The sequence below is a fragment of the Symphalangus syndactylus genome, chromosome 15 (genome assembly GCF_028878055.3).
Source record: "Symphalangus syndactylus isolate Jambi chromosome 15, NHGRI_mSymSyn1-v2.1_pri, whole genome shotgun sequence".
Classification (NCBI taxonomy): Eukaryota; Metazoa; Chordata; class Mammalia; order Primates; family Hylobatidae; genus Symphalangus; species Symphalangus syndactylus.
The window spans coordinates 100,430,284-100,448,405 of NC_072437.2; the positions used below are offsets into that span (position 1 = coordinate 100,430,284).

The window sequence follows — 18,122 nt, forward strand, 5'->3', positions numbered from 1 at the left end:
TCATCTTATCTTCTCATTCTAGATTTGTAGGTTATTTTATCAACTTCCAAAATTTTGGCTATTGCCTCAGTTTGAATGGTCCCAAAATGTACGGCTATTCTTCTTTTGACCTACAGATATAAATATCTTAGAGATTCTGTAGACTAAAAGTGATTCAAAATTTAGTTAATTATTCTCCTGAAGAAATCTCATTTTCTTCCTTTCTCAGTTAGTGACATATTACCACTCTTTTTCTTAACCTAGATATTTCAGAAATATCCTTAGTCTTCTCCTCCTTCTCATTTCTAGGGTTACTATTCTAATTTAAGTCTTAGTCTTCTCTGACAAGATTTTATTAAAAATGCCAAACTGTTGTCTTTACTTCTTACCTGTTTCCTTCTCTAGTCCTTTGCCTACTATTATTGACATTGTCTTCTCAAATGCAGTTATTTTAATTTTTAATCTTGGAAGCAGTAAAGAATCTACCCTGATTTTCACATTGGTCATCCAATGTGAATGTTTGAATATTATTATCATATTCCACAGATTAATCTATTCTTTCAGTCTATCATCTTTGAGCAAACTAACAAATAAACAAAATTTAAACCTATTCAATAAATATGAGGAAAACTATCATATAACATTGCATTGTGATAAATGCATATTTTAAGTCAGTTTAAATTAGTATTTGATATTAGGAATATTGAATAATATGAAGATGTTATTTATTCCTAATTTAATGTATAGATTTGATATAATTTGACTCAAAAGAAAAGGGGGAGAAAAAAATGGGAGATTTTCTTTCAAAACCTGGCAACATTTTTCTGATGCTTATCCTAGAAAAAGTATTATAAATTCACACCCTCAGGAAATTTGAGTGGTGTGCGATTAGTCTAAATTCAAGCAATTAAAAAAACTAATAGACAACACCTAAGAATTGAGTCTGTTACTGACAAAATCCCTTCATACTGTTTTTAATTTTTTAGTATGTATGTACCAAACTTTCAGCAAGCTGTGATCACACCCAACAATTCTATCATCAGAACAACACTTCTTTGTGTTTTTACTAGCGATTTCACAAAAGATTTTGTGAGATGTCTTGCTGACATCAAGGTAGCCTATTTTCCTGTTGGGCAGTTTCCTGGCTTCTTGTCCTAACAACCTTTGAATTCAAAGAAACAAGCAAATAATAACAACAAAATCTAAGAGAAGTTATATAGAATTTACTGATTTTCAATTTTTAGGAGATCTTTGAAATAATTTAGTCTGTGCTTCTCATTTTCAAAGATTATTAAACTTTCAAACTTAAATGCAAGTTTAAGCAATACAAATAGCTAACATTTACTGAGTGTCTACTTTAAAGTGAGAACTGCAGTGAATTTACATATAGTAGCTTAATGGTATCTTACTTTATTCAAAATGATTAAGTTAAGGACTGTTATCTCCGTTATGCTTAGATGAGATACACTTTTCAAGGTTATCGTTTAGAATTTGGTAACATTTTATTATATGGAGAACTTTATTACAATTAGCCTTTGTATGATGAAATTTGATAGAAATTTAACATTTTAAAGATTTTTTATTTCATTACTTTCAGTTAATACTATATGTGTATTTCATTATCTGTGTAGTTATATGCACGTATATGTTTCTGATTTAATTTTGACAAATTGAAATTTATATTTATTTACAAAGAATGAGCATGAGTATTCCAAAATATAGGCCTTGTCCTTGAGGAACATTATTATATTATTAATGTATTTATTCTTTTGAACTAATCATTTGACTTGCTTTGCATTTTGCAAGTGTGTCAGAATTTTACGTATTGTAATTTTAAAATGATCTTCGATTATCTTGAATATTTCAGATATTATTAGTTACTTAAGTACCAAAGAAAGTATAAAATGATTTTATATTTTTAAGGAAACTAACAGAGAAATATAAGAATTTCTCTTCTATGATTGGCAGCTAACAATCAAAGGATAAGAGGGGAACATCATATAATTATTATTTATAAGCTGCTTTAGGAAATTGTTATAGGAACTATTTCCTGATGCTTTTGAAGGCATCAGTTTTGAAATGCCAGATGATTTAAGAAGCAAGAGGATTATTTTGATGCTCCCTGAACAAAATAGTAGGTGTATTGGATGATATCTTTTTGTTTGTTTGTTTGTTTGTTTTGAGATGGAGTTTTGCTCTTGTTGCCCGGGCAAGAGTGCAGTGTCATGATTTCAGTTCACTGCAACCTCCACCTCCCAGGTTCAAGCAATTCTCCTGTCTCAGCCTCCCAAGTAGCTGGGATTAGATGTATGCCACCGTGCCTAGCTTATTTTTGTGTTTTTAGTAGAGATGGAGTTTCGCCATGTTGGCCAGGCTGGTCTCAAACTCCTGACCTCAGGTGATCCACCTGCCTCAGCCTCCCAAAGTGCTGGGGTTACAGGCATGAGCCATTATGCCTGGCTGGATGATATCTTTCAACTGAGTTGTGTTACTACTATGCACATCCATTTAGCAATTTTTTGTTCCTACAGGTTTTATTTTCTTTATTTGAATATATGAAAACATTTGATTAATAATACAAGATTTTTACTTTTGCAGCTTTTTTCTAACCTAGTTTCTTTCATTTCAGAAACACCTGCTGCATTTCCAGACACTATAAAAGAAAAAGAAACACCAACTCCTGGTGAAGATATTCAGGTAGAAAGTTCAATTCCCCATACAGATTCAGGAATTGGAGAAGAGCAAGTGGCTAGCATCCTGAATGGGGCAGAATTAGAAACAAGTACAGGCCCTGATGCCATGAGTGAACTCTTATCCACTTTGTCATCCGAAGTGAAGAAATCACAAGAGAGCTTAACTGAAAATCCCAGTGAAACATTGAAGCCTGCACCATCCATATCTAGCATTAGTCAAACCAAAGGCATCAATGTGAAGGAAATACTGAAAAGTCTTGTGGCTGCCCCAGTTGAAATAGCAGAATGTGGCCCTGAACCTATCCCATACCCAGATCCAGCACTGAAGAGAGAAACACAAGCTATTCTTCCTATGCAGTTTCATTCCTTTGACAGGTAGGTACCGAACTTATTATTCACAGGGCTTTATACATAAAAAGAAAATTTGACTTTGTTAATTTTAAAATATAAGGAAGATCTTGAAAGCTTTATTAACGTAGATTCTTATTACAAAGACAATCAAAATGATGGCTCAACCTAATCTTATAATAAGACATCTTAATAATACATCTTAAAGAAGAGGTTTCAATGTGATATGATGGATAGCACATTGAATTGGAAGTAGGGAAACATGGATTATGGTTATATTCCATTATCAAAGGACTACAGTACATTGGGGTGTTATTTTTCTCTTTGGACTTAGTTGTTTCATGTATATAATGGGGAAGGGGATGGGTCACATCTGTCCAAGGTTTATCCTGGTTCTGAAATTCCATTATGATATTATAAAATACTATAATAATTGTTGGAGATTATATAACATGCTTTAAGCGATAACATTTAAATTTGAACCTTAAATGGAAGTATATGGAAAAATTTTAAAATTGTTTGTGATCATCTTCTTTATGAGATTTCCAATACCAATGTAAAAGCTGTATTTTGAAGCATATATTTAAAAGTAAATATTTTCGAAAGGTATTTTGGCATTTTAGGTGTCGAAACTATTTATAACATGGCCCATATGTCATATGTCTGCATTCAAATGTTAAATTATGCAAGGAATTTTTTAAGGAACAATTAATTTTTTATTCCAGTATACATTCAGTAAAAATGATAGTTCACAGAAGCAGAATAAGATATTTTAGAACCAAATACCCTATGCATCTAATACCTTCCACTATTTAAAAACATGTGCAAGATTAGAAGAATATTTTAGTCACTAATTATTAACAGTAGTACTTAACATTGATCACTGGTATTAATGCCTATTCCAAATAATGTTTACATGTTAATGTATTAACTAAAAAATGTGATGGCTTACCTTTTAAAGTAAATCATTATTATTGATGTTTTAAAACATCTTTTCGTACAAAAATATTTATATATATGTATGAGGTGATTGACAAGCAAGTGTTTTTTTGTTTTAGAAAGACAAGATCAAATTAGGAAATAAAATGTTTCTAAATGGAAATGTGAAAATATATAGTCAAAAAATATTATCTATTCCATATTGCTTTCTCTAAAGTAGCCAGACTGCTTTGTTCTAAGTAACATTTTAGTTTAGGGGTAGAGGATGTGGTGGTATAGTCATTTCAGTTTGGATGAATACCCTTTTTTTTTTTTTTTTTTTTTTTTGAGATGGAATCTTGCTCTGTCACCCAGGCTAGAGTGCAGTGGTGCGATCTCAGCTCACTGCAACCTCCACATCCTGGGTTCAAGCAATTCTCTGCCTCAGCCTCCTGAGTAGTGCCTGCCACCACGCCTGGCTAATTTTTGTATTTTTAGTAGAGACGGGGTTTCAACGTCTTGGCCAGGCTGGTCTTGAATTCTGACCTCATGATCCACCCGCCTTGGCCTCCCAAGGTGCTGGGATTACAGGTGTGCGCCACTGCGCCCGGCTGAATTACCCTTTTAATACACAATATAATTTAAACTTTGCCTGTAAACACTTTTGCCAGTGTTTTACAGATACGTCTTGAAAATCTGTTGTGGAAAATGTAAGTGGCACTGGTTATCATGCAGAATATAAAGATGAATAAAATTAGTTTTATCTTCTATGAACTTAGAGAGTAGTAAGAAGATGTTTGCAAATAATTGCTATAATAGATAAAATGTGTTGTGTCAAAAGTTTTAAAAAGTAAAAAATGGACTATAAAATGTAAGAAATATTTTTCTTTTTTTGGTATTTTGGTATTAATATTATGTTTAGATGTTCATTCATATAGTGATGTTCCCTGGGTGTTCCTTATGATGTTTCACATTTATTTCACCTTTTTCACGTATTTGGTTTATGTTTTCACGATATGCCTGTATGTGTGTTTATAAGTTTGTATAAACATATGCATGTAAGTATATGTACTTGTGTGTTTCTATAAGCCTATAAGGTAATATATAGTAATTTAAGTTTTGTATTCTAGTTAATTTTAAATTATATCTTTAAATGTTGGTAAAATACAAACCAGTAAATACAGATGATTATTGTGATTTACATATGAAAATCCAATGAAATAAACATTAAGTAAAATTTTTTGTTTTAATTTGGATTATTGGTAGAATGAGATTTTAATTAAAACTTTAAAAAACAGTCACCTGAGTGCCAATATTCTTAGCTACTCAGAATTTATTATACTTTTGAGAATATTGCTTTAAGAAAAATACAGCTTTCTATATGTTCCTATAGCATTTGTACAAAATGCAGTAGGAGTGGAATCATTATTCTAAATTGCATAAGTACAAATGAAATGGAAGAGCACAAAGCATATTTCAGTTCTTTTTAGGAAAAGAGTCTCTAGTGTAGTTAATATATGCAGTAGCTCAAGTACTATCAAATGTAAATGATGAGGTGATATTGATGAAAGGAGGGGATTGAGGTCTCAGGGGGCGCTGATGACGGATTGAACAGAAGCGGCCTTGCACTGCACGTAACTCAAGTCTGTTGTCTTCACTACTCAAAGCCATAATGGGAGGTGGCAGTCTGAAATGAGTTGCCACGGCAAAGAGTATTATTTTTGAAATGCTTTCACACAAATCACTAGGCCCTGCATACAACTTAGTTTCATGCTTTAATGTCATCAGGAGGCACAAATTGGTGAGTCTAATTGTTTGCCACCTGCCAGCAAAATGAGCTGCCAGCCAGCCAGACGGGTTTGATTGTCTGTCAGCCATTCAATAGATTGAGAGTGACAACATCAAAAATTTAACTTCAAACTCTGAAGCTTTGAGCAGCTTTTCAGAGACATCCCCGCAAGTGCTTCTGGACCAGTGCATTTTTCAATTAGACTTCCAGGGTATTGCTACCATTTGCCTTATCTGTCTTAAGGTAGCTATAATTACATTATGAGGTATATAAACATATTTCTGAAGCACTAAAGTCTGAAATCCAAGTTATGACATGTCTTTTAACATCAGATTGAATTCGTTGAAAATGAGATCCAGGATGACAGCCTTTAGAATGAAAGTCCTAAATGCTACCGGTTTCAAACACAGAATCTATCATGGGTCTTACTTTACCAATAATGTATTTTTCATTTTAATCTTTAGTTGAAAAGTAGATATAAACTCACTTGGTCGCTTCTTTGTAACTAAATCACACTCCTAATAATATTGTACAGTGTCAGTAGAATTCATGTAGGATTTTACTTTGTTAACCAGTTGTTTATTGGTTATATTGCAGACATGCTATCAATGAATTCCTTATACTTATCCTGGATTTTAAATTTGGAAATAATTTCCTAGAACAACTGGGATAATTTGAGTTCTGTTAACTTGTGTTCTACATCGAGTTATCTCACCCCTTAGGATGGAGCATTGGTGAATTTCAGTGTTTTGAAGTTTATAATAAAAAATTGCAACATCAAATTCCTAGAAACATTTGACTTAATTAAAATAAAACTTTTTCCTTTACTATTACATATTTCAGCAGATTATGAAATATTACATAAATGTTCTCTACATATATGGAAAGTACTTATTCTTTTTCTATTTCCTTCAGTCATCTGTGCAGATTAAGTATATATCTTTGATTATACTCAGTGATCCGAACAGATGTGTACTCATGAAGTATTAAAATGCTAGAGATCCTCTAGTACTGTTCTACAATGAGCAAACACTGTATGTAAAGCGGAAATACAATCATAAAACTATAACAATTTTTTCAAAGTTCTGTTACTGTGAGGCAGAGAGAAATATTTATGATGGTTTTATTTTTAACAGAAAAGTTTAATAATCTCATTTTAGAATTCTTAAATCAAGTTGCCAAGTTCTCTAACAATACTATCTCTTTGGATAGATTACTATATTTATCGATGGTTTATAAAGTGTTTTAATTGAGCTATTATTTTTCATGTACTGTGTAACTTTTACTTTGGAGTAATGCTTTTCTCTAAAGCCACCAATTAACCTTTTACTTATCTTTTAAACTAAAAATTTAATCTTATGGATCTGCATGCTTTTTATCTTTTGAGAGTTTGGTATATATATGTATCTGTGTTTTGGTTCAGTTTTAATTTCCTAGGATTTCCAGAGATCCCACTTAGTTTGAACAAAAGACAAAAAAAAAAAGGGCAATGTGCTTCTCACACATTTTTAACTGTTAGTATGTTTTTAAAAATTGTTTTAAGTGTGGGATATCACACAAAGCTTGTAATTGTGTTGCTTCTTTGGCTAACTCACATCAAACTTACACTTCACTTTTTCAGATTTTGCAAACCTCCTGTATTCAAATTACTGGGTTTTATATATTCAGGGAAACTAGTAGGTATTTTTTCCTCAAAATTTTAATATCCTTGCTTCCCAGCGTTTAATTCTCTGAAAAAGAAAAATCTATTTTGTAAATAATATGGGGCCAAGAAAGCAATTTAGATAGACTTCATATTATTAACCATGAAGTATAAGCTTGAGCTAGGTATTTTCTCTTTAGTTTCATTAGTAGTCTAATATTGATATTAGTAGTCAGGATGAAATTTCAGGATAAATATTTTAAAAAATGTTGAGTAGAGTTAATGAGGTCTTCTTACATTGATTTATTTAAAGTTAGAATTAAGTAACTATGAAAAATTATAATTACTTCTGAAGACTTCAATTTGTTCTTATTACTTTCAATTTTTTAAGGAAAGTATTTTGACCATATCACTTAAAAGATGAATAAACGTAAGCCAAATTGATTATTCATCTTCCAGCCTTTACAATTGAAATTTTCTACATCTAGCCACTGTAATTTCTGCTTTTACTATGCTGCAAGTGCCCTGAGTATATATTTTAAGGTCAGTTGCCAGAAGATTCAGTTTTGACTGAGCCTGTTTGTGTCCTCATTTCCCCAATGTTGTTGACTTTGTCTCTCCTGGCATTTATAGAGAGCCGAATCAAGTTCAGTGAGCTGAATAAAGCATCTCTCATTAGTAGGTGATTTAATGAGATTCTTTATTGTTTCTTATACATATTTTTTATATTGCAATTCTCAAATATTTTACAAAATAGGGAAGCATGATAGATAAAATCATGAGACATTCACCTTGTGATTTCTGATGAACTGAAGTAAATTGTCATGTTATCCTAGAATCAATAACAAATTATTTTTCTCTTTTAAGTTTCAACTTTTTTTTTCAAGATATATATTTAACATCCACATCCTAGTTAGAGAGTGATAATCTGGAAATTAGGGGAACTGAATATTAATAGTTGGTCTCTCTTTAATTTGTTCTAGGACCTTGATCCATTCTTTTTGGCTCTCTGGAACTCAGTTTCCCAACCCGTATAATATGGTATAAAGCTACATGATTTCTAAAAAGTCTCATAAATTTCCAAAATCCTGTTTAAATGAAATGGGCTTATTGTTAGTCCCCCAAAGCAACAGATGGATATTTTTGAGCTTGGCTAAAAGATATGAGTCCTAGAAAAGGTACATCTCCATTCTCAAACTACATTAGCCCCTCAGCATCTCTAAGGTGTATTCTTTCTGTTACCTCCTAACTTACCACTATTTCCATGTTTCCTTTCTCACCCCAAATTTATCTTTTACATTTATGCCATAGACATTTTTCTAAAGCGTGAAGCTGATGAAAATTCTGAAATAATTCTTGTTATTTATATAATAAAGGAGGATTATTTTAGTTTGGAATAGAAAGTCCATACCTTTCACCAGCCAGAAGTATCTAAAGCAATTCCTTTAACCTACCTTGTTTTTTCATGTCTCTTTGCCTTGCTAGGTTTTTACTGTTAAATTTTTGTATGCACTTTTCCCTACTTGGTTAATTTCTATTGAACCTTTTCATTTCAGCCCACTCTTCCTTGATTGTGCACAGCCTGTGTTCCTGAAAGGTCCTGGGCATAACTCTGACCAGGTCAATTATTGAAATATATTGCATGGTCAGTTTGTCTGTCATATTCCTTAAAATATCTAAGGGAATATGCCCCAGGGCATGGGGCATGTAGTATTTGTCTTGTGTCTCCTAAACTTGTCGGTGTAATCCCCTGTTAGTGCTCAGACAGTAGAAGGGAACAGAAAGAAAGGGATTCTTATAGTGTGCCATGAATAATTATAAAACTCACTTGCCTTAATGAGTCACCGTTTAAAAGCTCTTTCTTATCTTCGGTATCTCCATTTGTACTTAGGATAAACCATGATGTATACAGATAAGATAGTATCCCTGTTTTTACAAAATTTACTGAACCGTTTGACTGCCAGTACTCTATCCTTATAGCACTTTTCCTGTCCCTTTGCATTCACTTCTTTGGCCATCTCATCCACTCTCCTGGCATTAAATAGCATCTATATGCTGATGACTCTCATATTTATATCTTAGTTTGAACCTCTTTTCTAAACTAGAGACTCGTCTATCCAATTGCTTATTCAACATTGCTATTTGGATGATTAAAAAGAGGTATAAAAAATTAGTATAAGAAAGCTGCTCCAACCACATTCTTCCCTATGTTAGTTAATGGCAACTTGTCCTTTCTGTTACTTAAGGCAAATTTTTTTGCATAATCTTTGACTTTACTCTCATGTCCACATCCAGTTCTTATTTAAATCTTATTTGCTCTGCCTTCTTAATATTGCCAAAATTTGAATCACTTCTCACCAGATTTTACTTTGCTATTCCACTCCAAACCACCATCATTTCTTGTTTGTATTATTGTAGTCTCCCAGCCATTCTCCACATTGTCCCTCCTAAGACTATCTGTGACATAGCAGCCAGAGTAGTCCTGTTATAACCTAAGGTTACATCCTTCTTCTGTGCATAAGGCTTCATGGTTTCTCATCCCTCTTTGAATAAAAGCCAGCATCTATACGATGGACTACAAGGCCCTGTGAGCTGAGCCCTCTTACTTATCTCATCTCTTACAGCTCTCCATGTCACCCAGTGTCACACTAACCTTTGTGCTGTTACCTCTGCCTGTGATGCTCTTCTCTAGATAGCCTCCTGGCTTACTCTTTCACCCCCTTCGGTGTTCTCTCAAATACTACCATTTTCTGTCAATCTCTGAGCCACCCTTTCAACATTATTCCTTCTTCTTATCTATGCTTTATTTTTCTTACAGCACTTAACATCTGATATACTATACTTACTCATTTATGTTACTGTATTTGCTATATCTCTGTACTGAAATGTCAGTTCCATGAGAGCAGGGATTTTATTCTATATATTGCTATATCTCCAGAACTTACGTCAGTTCCACACACATTGCAATGCTCTATAAGTATTTGTTGAATGAATGAGTGAACATATCACATCTAGCTTTGAGACAGGATAAATTCAATGATGGAAGAATTCACACTTACATGTATTACTTATCAGTCCATTTATTAAAATCATATAATCAGTTAATGAAATATTTTATCAAGTGAATTAGATTGAATATGTCCTGGCTTGTACCATTTTGATGATAACTTTTACAACCTTGGAGTGTGTATAGATTCTATGTAGTATAAAAGAATTTTTCACTTTCTTGTAGTTAAGAGTCTTAAAGATGTGTGATAGAAGTTTGAAATTGTGTGGAAAGCATAGTATTGAGATTTTTTAAAAATTCTATTGGTAAAGAATATGTAGAATAGAGCAGGGGTCCCCACCCCTGGGCCATGGACTGGTACTGGTCTGTGGCCTGTTAGGAACCAGACAGCAGGAGGTAAGCAGTGGGCAAGTAAACAAAGCTTCATCTGCATTTACAGCTGCTCCCCATTGCTCGCATTACTGCCTGAGCTCTGTTTCCTGTCAGATCAGTGGTGGCATTGGATTCTTCTAGGAGTACAAACCCTACTGTGAACTGTGCATGCGAGGGATCAAGGTTAAGTACTCCTTATGATAATCTAATGCCTGATGATCTGTCACTGTATTAGTTTGTTTTCACACTGCTGATAAAGACACACTGAAGCCTGGGAAGGAAAAAAAGGTTTAATTGGACTTACAGTTCCACATGGCTGGAGTGGCCTCAGAATCACGGCAGGAGTGAAAGGCACTTCTTACATGGTGGTAGCAAGAGAAAATGAAGAAGCAGCAGAAGTGGAAACCCCTGATAAACCCATCAGATCTCATGAGACTTATTCATTATCACGAGAATAACACAGGAAAGACCAGCCCTAGTGATTCAATTACCTGCCCCTAGGTCCCTCCCACAACATGTGGGAAGTCTGGGAGATACAATTAAAGTTGAGATTTGGGTGGGGACACAGCCAAACCATATCAGTCACTGGTGCCAAAAGCTTTGGAGACCACTGGAGTAGAGGATTCAGGGTATCTGTCAGGATGAATAGCAGATCTAAAAGAAGAAGAGCATAATACTTGAATAGTTTAGTTCAATGGCTCTTAACCTTATTGTGGCTATGTATGTTTTTGAAATTCATTAAAAACTATATGTTCACTCTAAAGAAAATGTTTTTACCACCAAAATTTGTATATATTTTAGTGTATTTATGTACCCTAAATAGATTACCCACAGTAGGTACCTAGACTTCTAGGTAAGACTTTTTTGGTTTAGATGGAATAGGTAGCCAGTGTGAAACGTTGTATAACAATCTGATAGAAGATTTTGTAAGAGTTGAAAATTTTTACTCTCATGTATAAATAGTTGCTAATACCAAGTAACATTTTAAAAGATAATTAATTTGTTATCAACACATATTGGTTAGTGTGGACTTTCAAATTAATTGTAAAATTGATTACTAAGAAAGAATGGTTTGAGATAAAAGGGAATGGGTAATGTTGGTGAAGAAACAATATTAAGTACAAGAACGTGCATTCTTTTAATCCTAGATAAACAGTTTGGCCATCTGAATCAAAGGGGAGATAGTTCTTACAAACTCATAATGTTGTAGATGCAGAAAAAGATCGGAGAAATCAGTCAAATACAGGTTCCTGCTTCTCTCAACTAAACCCTTGTAACTTGGTCATCTCAGCCATTTGAACACATCAGTGATTAGAAACTGGAATTCATAAAAATTATCAGAGATTTTTTTTCTTCTTGTTGGTCCTGATTTGGTATTCTGAAGTACATGGAAGTTTCATTTTGTTTTCTTATCAGACTTTCAGATTTTTAAAAAATGCTGTAACTTTTTCTCACCCTTTTACTGTAATTTTCTGTCCTTTCAGCCTTTCCTCACATAACTTGTTTTCCAGATCAACTGTCATCCTAACTGTTCTCTTAGGGACATGATTCTGTTTGTCATTATTCTTGAAATATAGTGCCTAAAACTACACATATGAGATATGACAATGGCAGAGTATGTGAGGATTATTGCTTCTTTCAGTCTGGGTATTTTTGCTGATACAGACCCAGACTATATCAGCACTTTTGGGATCCGTAACAATACTCATAATGGCTAAAATGTATTGGCTGCTCAGAATATTCCATGGACTGTGCTAAGTACTTTATATGTGTTACTTCCTTTTATCTTTATAGCAATCTTATTGCACCCTTTTATAACAATCTTTATAGCAATCTTAAGTTTATGATATTACCATTAGGCATCTCATTTTAATGGGGAGGAGAATGAAGCTTAGAGAGATCTATGTGCCCAATACCACGTAGTAACTGCTGAAGGTAGAATTCTAACCCGGGTCTATAGGGTTAGAATTCTGTGCCATACTGTCAAACTCTGCTGAGTTTGCCAGCAATGAAATATCTGGAGGCCTTCACATCAATTGCTATTAATTCAGTGCTTTCAGATTTTTTAGTAGGCATTTCACCTTTCTATATTTTACTTACAAGTCATAATTACAGGATTTAGAGATTTTTTTCTCTCACTCATATAACTTATTTTTCCTAATATAACTTATTTCTCATAGCTTCCGTATTCAACAAGATACCAGTCTGTTACAGAGAGCTTTTGCTCAAAGTTAGTAATGATCAACAGATCAGAAATTTATAGTAATAGTTTTTCTACCTTCTGCAAATTCATCTCATAGCACTGTTAATTAGCTCATGATTCTTTATCCATAAATAAACATCTTTGTGTCTGCTGTTGTCCTAAAATAAAATCATGAGAGGTGCAGAAAAAAGAGCATTATACTTTCACTAATGACTTCTCTTCAAATCAACAGTTGATGGTTTTGTTTTCTTGCTGGAGAGTCAATGAAATAGTACATCTCACATTATTTTATAAGTTTAGAGGAGAATTTTGAAAACAAACCCCAAATATTGGCATGTTCCTTTTTTCTATTGATTTTTATGTAGATCATTATAAGTAGATGCCTTATGTCCCATAGACAAAAAATATATTTCATTTTAGACAGTGGTAATGGTTATTAACATTTATAATATACCTCATAATTGACAAAGTCCATTTAAATATGATCTCCTTTAATCTCCCCAATTGTATGTGAAGGAGGTAGCATTAGTCTTACAATTTTACACTCAAAAAATGTAAGGTCATACAGTTTGAGAGTGGTCCAGTTTTCAAGCCTTAGTTTTGAAATATAGTCCACATCTTATATTCCTTTCTGCAATGTCACACTACCTCTCAATGAAATAAACGGAGGCATTAGATGAGGACTTGCCAATATAGAGATTGAAAGCATAATGTGTGCTTTAGGTAATTAGATAGATAATTGAGAGTTAAAGTTTGAGTCTAAAGAATTTGACACCAACATGCTTAAAGAGAAAAGAAGAAAGTACCTAGAAGGAGATAGTGAAGGAATTTTTTGGCATGAGTAAAACTATTTAAGATTATAATACCCGTGATCACACAAAATGTTTTCAGTATTTCTAAAATTAAGAATAATAATTATTACAAATTTAGATTATTAACATTAAAGAAGTCACTGAAGATATTAACAAAACCACTTATTTATGGAAAAAAAAAGTGTTGATATTAAGGAAGTTTAAGCAACAGACTTATTTGAGAAAGGACCATTGATGTAGTTTTCTTTAGGTAGATTTTTTTCATTGAGTAAGTATAAAATAGAGATGCATTAAAAAGATGTAAATCAAGTTGGATATTTTAGTATTGTCAGTTACCGGTTTCCAAGAATTACATTTGATTAAAATAGATCATACATCTATTTGTAGATGAATAAATTCAATGATGGTTGAGTAAGGTTTGGAAGATATTTGTTAAATGAAGTTTGCAGTGCTATAAACTTCAAGAAGAATGAACCTTTACTGCAAGAAAGTTTAGATATTTATTAAGTTAGAGAAGTAGTTTCTTTATACATTTTTAAAAATTGACTAATATCCATATTTATTTGTCATTTAACCTTAACACAATGTCAAATTCAGAAATTTTAAAATGAAATACGTTTAAAATACGCTAAAGAAACCTGGGGAAATGTTGAACTCATCTATTAAAGAAACCAAGGTTGAAAAGCTAAATAAACTTCTAACCAAATGTCTCTCTATCATCTGCGTTCTCTTTCATTATAACAATATTCCTACTATAAAAGCAACTCAATTTTGTTCAGAAAAATAAAGCATAACGTTATTATACCCTTAGATGTTATTTATTATTCCTTGGTTTAATTTTCAGCTTTACTATGAAGAAGCTTTAGAATTTGGCATTTAAAGGCTGGGTGCGGTGGCTCACGCCTGTAATCCCAGCACTTTGGGAGGCCAAGGGGGTGGATCACCTGAGGTCAGGAGTTTGAGACCAGCCTGACCAACCTAGTGAAATCCCGCCTCTACTAAAAATACAAAAATTACCTGGGTGTGGTGGCATGTAGCTGTAATCCCAGCTACTTGGGAGGCTGACACAGGAGAATCGCTTGAACCCAGGAGGCAGAGGTTGTAGTGAGCCAAGATGGCACCACTGTGCTCCGCCTGGGTGACAGAGTGAGACTCTGTCTCAAAAAAACAAATAAATAAAAAAATTGGCATTCAAATGTTTTATGTTTTTACCTATTTATGAATATTTTAAACATGGAGAATGTGATATGGATAAGGTGGACATTTTTAATGTATATTTTGCCAAAAATTCTATGCGCATAGGCAAAATCTCCTAACTTTAGCACAAATTTCTTAATATTCCCAGATTTATGATCACAGTCCATATGCCATCTTAAGAAAGGTTTGCAGACTCCAAAGTCTACAAAAATGTTGGCCAAATCAATTAGGCAACACACTTTATAATATATGCTTAATGTCCTTATCCTTTCTACTGACAAAGCTGGACTAAGGAGTTTACTTTTTTTTTTTAATTAAAAGAAGAAAGAGGGAGAAATTCGATGTTGACTATGTATATCTGAATTCATCTTCAACCTCACGTTTGTTATTTTCAATCCTTCATTTCTTGGCAGGAGTGTTGTGGTGCCTGTAAAGAAACCACCTCCAGGTAGTTTAGCTGTAACCACTGTGGGAGCCACTACTGCTGGAAGTGGGCTGCCAACAGGCAGTACATCTAATATATTTGCTGCTACTGGAGCTACACCAAAAAGTATGATTAATACAACAGGTATTGTCCTTATATATTTTTGTGATACTCATCTTTTTATGTTTTCTGTATCTTCATTTTTCTGCTTATTTGATCTTAAAAATTAAAATATCCTAATCATTTAAGATTATCTTAATTTTTAAGAAGGTTATATTTTATGTTATGACTTTTTAGAATTTGTCTATAGTTGTAGAGTGCATTTTTTAGTGGTCATTTTAGAGGACAGTATTGGTTTTGAGTCTTCTCAAAACAGTGCTGTTTATTTTCAGAGTGAAATCAGATTACTGAAAGATATTTGGGGAGTAGAGGCAAAGGATAATTTGAACACTGAAGTTTGATATGTAAAAATCAGTAAAATGTATGAAGAATATCAAGATGTACTAAAAATGGTAGTGACAGAAAGCAGATTTGGGGACATGACTGGTTGAGTTCTAACATATATTCTTTGCTAAATCCCCTAAGGGAGGCAGAGCTCCCCTAAGAACCTTGACGATATGCCAGCACCTCAACTTGATAAAAAGTGCATGTGAATAAGAACCATTGTTTGATGTTGAATTAATTCATATACATAGATTATAATTTGATCCAATTCATTGCCCAACAAATTCCTAATGAATCTAGGAACAAAAAATTTCAAATCATTGCAAATATTAAAAGTCTGCCTAAAATAACCTTTTTTTTTGTAAATTTCCAGAAATGTTCCTGTTGATTATTAGCTAAATAAATCCTTACCCAAATCTTTGTGATTCCATTTTAGGTATTTATACAGCGCCAGATGATCCCTGACTTTTCCTCCCTGACTATAGTAGTCTTCTCTTCTCCAAACTGTATAGCCTTGAACTTTTCCATTTATTATCATTACTTAGGTTCTTCCCATTTTTATTAATTTCATAGCTCTTTTTTGTGCTTTCTGCATCTATCTTGTTTATCATACCACCTGAGTCTAACATATCATGAACAACACATTTATGGGGTTGTAGTAAGTAGAATGTACTCTATTAAGAATATTTATATTGGCAAATAAATGTCATTAATGGCATTGTGTCAAAGAATAGACCATCTATTGTTTGCCTGTATTATAAATAGATATTTCTGTCTGGTTTGTCTGAAGACTTTAAAGTCTTTCCAGTATTAGAGTTTCATTCTTTATACTCATTCAGCTTTCTAGAAATAGGAGTAAAACTGTTTTTCTTTTACTAAAGTATATACTTTAAAACTGTAAAGATTTTAAAAATGTGAATGAAGTCCTTATTCTTGTTAGGAGTTAGGTAAATGCAAAATGAAATCACCTTTTTTATTTTTATATGAGACAAGTCATGATGTTTTCTTTTTAATTTCTATTTTAAGAATTAATAATGAATATGGAAAGTGATGGTAGCAAGAGTTTTGATGATAGTATAAAGTATATAATATTACAATGAAAAATAAAAATGTAAGTGATAAACTTCTTAAAAATGTGTGTGTGTGTGTGTGTGTGTGTGTGTATGTGTGTGTGTATAAATTGTGAGCCAACAGCTAAACTGGGCATACTGTTCATTTCAAATATTGGCACATAGGTGCTATAAAATGTTATAGTGGAAATCCCAGTAAGCTATTCAGTTTTATGGGAATCAGTATAAGATGATAATATTTAGGAACACTAGATGTCCCTCAACTCCACAGCTATTTAATATACTTAGGTGGCGTATGTTAGAAAAATCTTTACTAAAATGGTATCTTTATATCATTGAGGGAAGACTCATTATTTTAAGACCAGGTACTAATGTAACTCATTATAGCCCTTCTTAAGCAGTGATCTTATCAAAAGGAACATTAGATGCTGCAGTGCCACAAATTTATGCTCAGATAGTTCACTCCAAACTATGTCTTAAATGATGCAAACCAAAAATATTACAATGTAGCTATAAAAAGATAAGTTTTTCACACCTAAATTTGCATTGTTTTATCAGCATCATTTTATTGAAAAATTTTTTCATTTGTTGATGTTTTTTATTTATACCCCATTTGTAGTATGTAGTTTTGTTAGATTAATGTAAGTAAGTCAATTAGATTTCAATGCAACATCTGTTATATAAAATTATATTTATTAGCGTACTTACTAATGGCCAAATGATTAATTGTCAAATTCGGTTTTGAAATTCTGATGAGTAATTCTTTCAAAATCAGATAGTAATGGTGTAATTAAAATTTTTTAAAATAAATTTATGTTTAAGGCTAAAAATTATTATTTTGGGAACAGGTGCCGTGGATTCAGGGTCCTCCTCCTCTTCCTCCTCTTCTAGTTTTGTGAATGGTGCTACCAGCAAAAACCTTCCAGCTGTACAAACTGTTGCTCCAATGCCAGAAGATTCAGCTGAAAATATGAGGTATGCATGACTACTTGTTTTTATTCATTTTAACTCTTTTTAAATGTAGTGAAACAGTACACAAAAATACAAAAATATAGAAAGATTTCTTGAGAATGAAGGTTAATTATTTTGTGATTACATTTCACAATTCTGATATTTTTGGCTAGTTATTATGTAAAAATCTGTGATATATTTAGGTCTAAGCAGAGATCTTCAGTGATTTTAAAATGTTTACTGTTGTGTTGTATTAGTAATTCACTGTCATTT

The 18,122-nt window shown here is 32.7% G+C and overlaps 1 protein-coding gene across 7 annotated transcripts in view; it reads left to right on the forward strand.

Moving 5' to 3' along the window:
* The window catches only part of NBEA (neurobeachin), a 731,576-nt gene that overhangs the window by 259,258 nt on the left and 454,196 nt on the right, over window positions 1–18,122 (forward strand). For 6 of the 7 annotated variants that reach the window (XM_055244143.2, XM_055244145.2, XM_063619313.1 and 3 more), the window contains 3 exons: window positions 2,609–3,047; window positions 15,374–15,528; window positions 17,747–17,873. In XM_055244143.2, the coding sequence (XP_055100118.2) occupies window positions 2,609–3,047; window positions 15,374–15,528; window positions 17,747–17,873 (721 nt within the window). The remainder of the gene's footprint in view (window positions 1–2,608; window positions 3,048–15,373; window positions 15,529–17,746; window positions 17,874–18,122) is intronic. The other variant, XM_063619314.1, reaches the window with a different exon arrangement.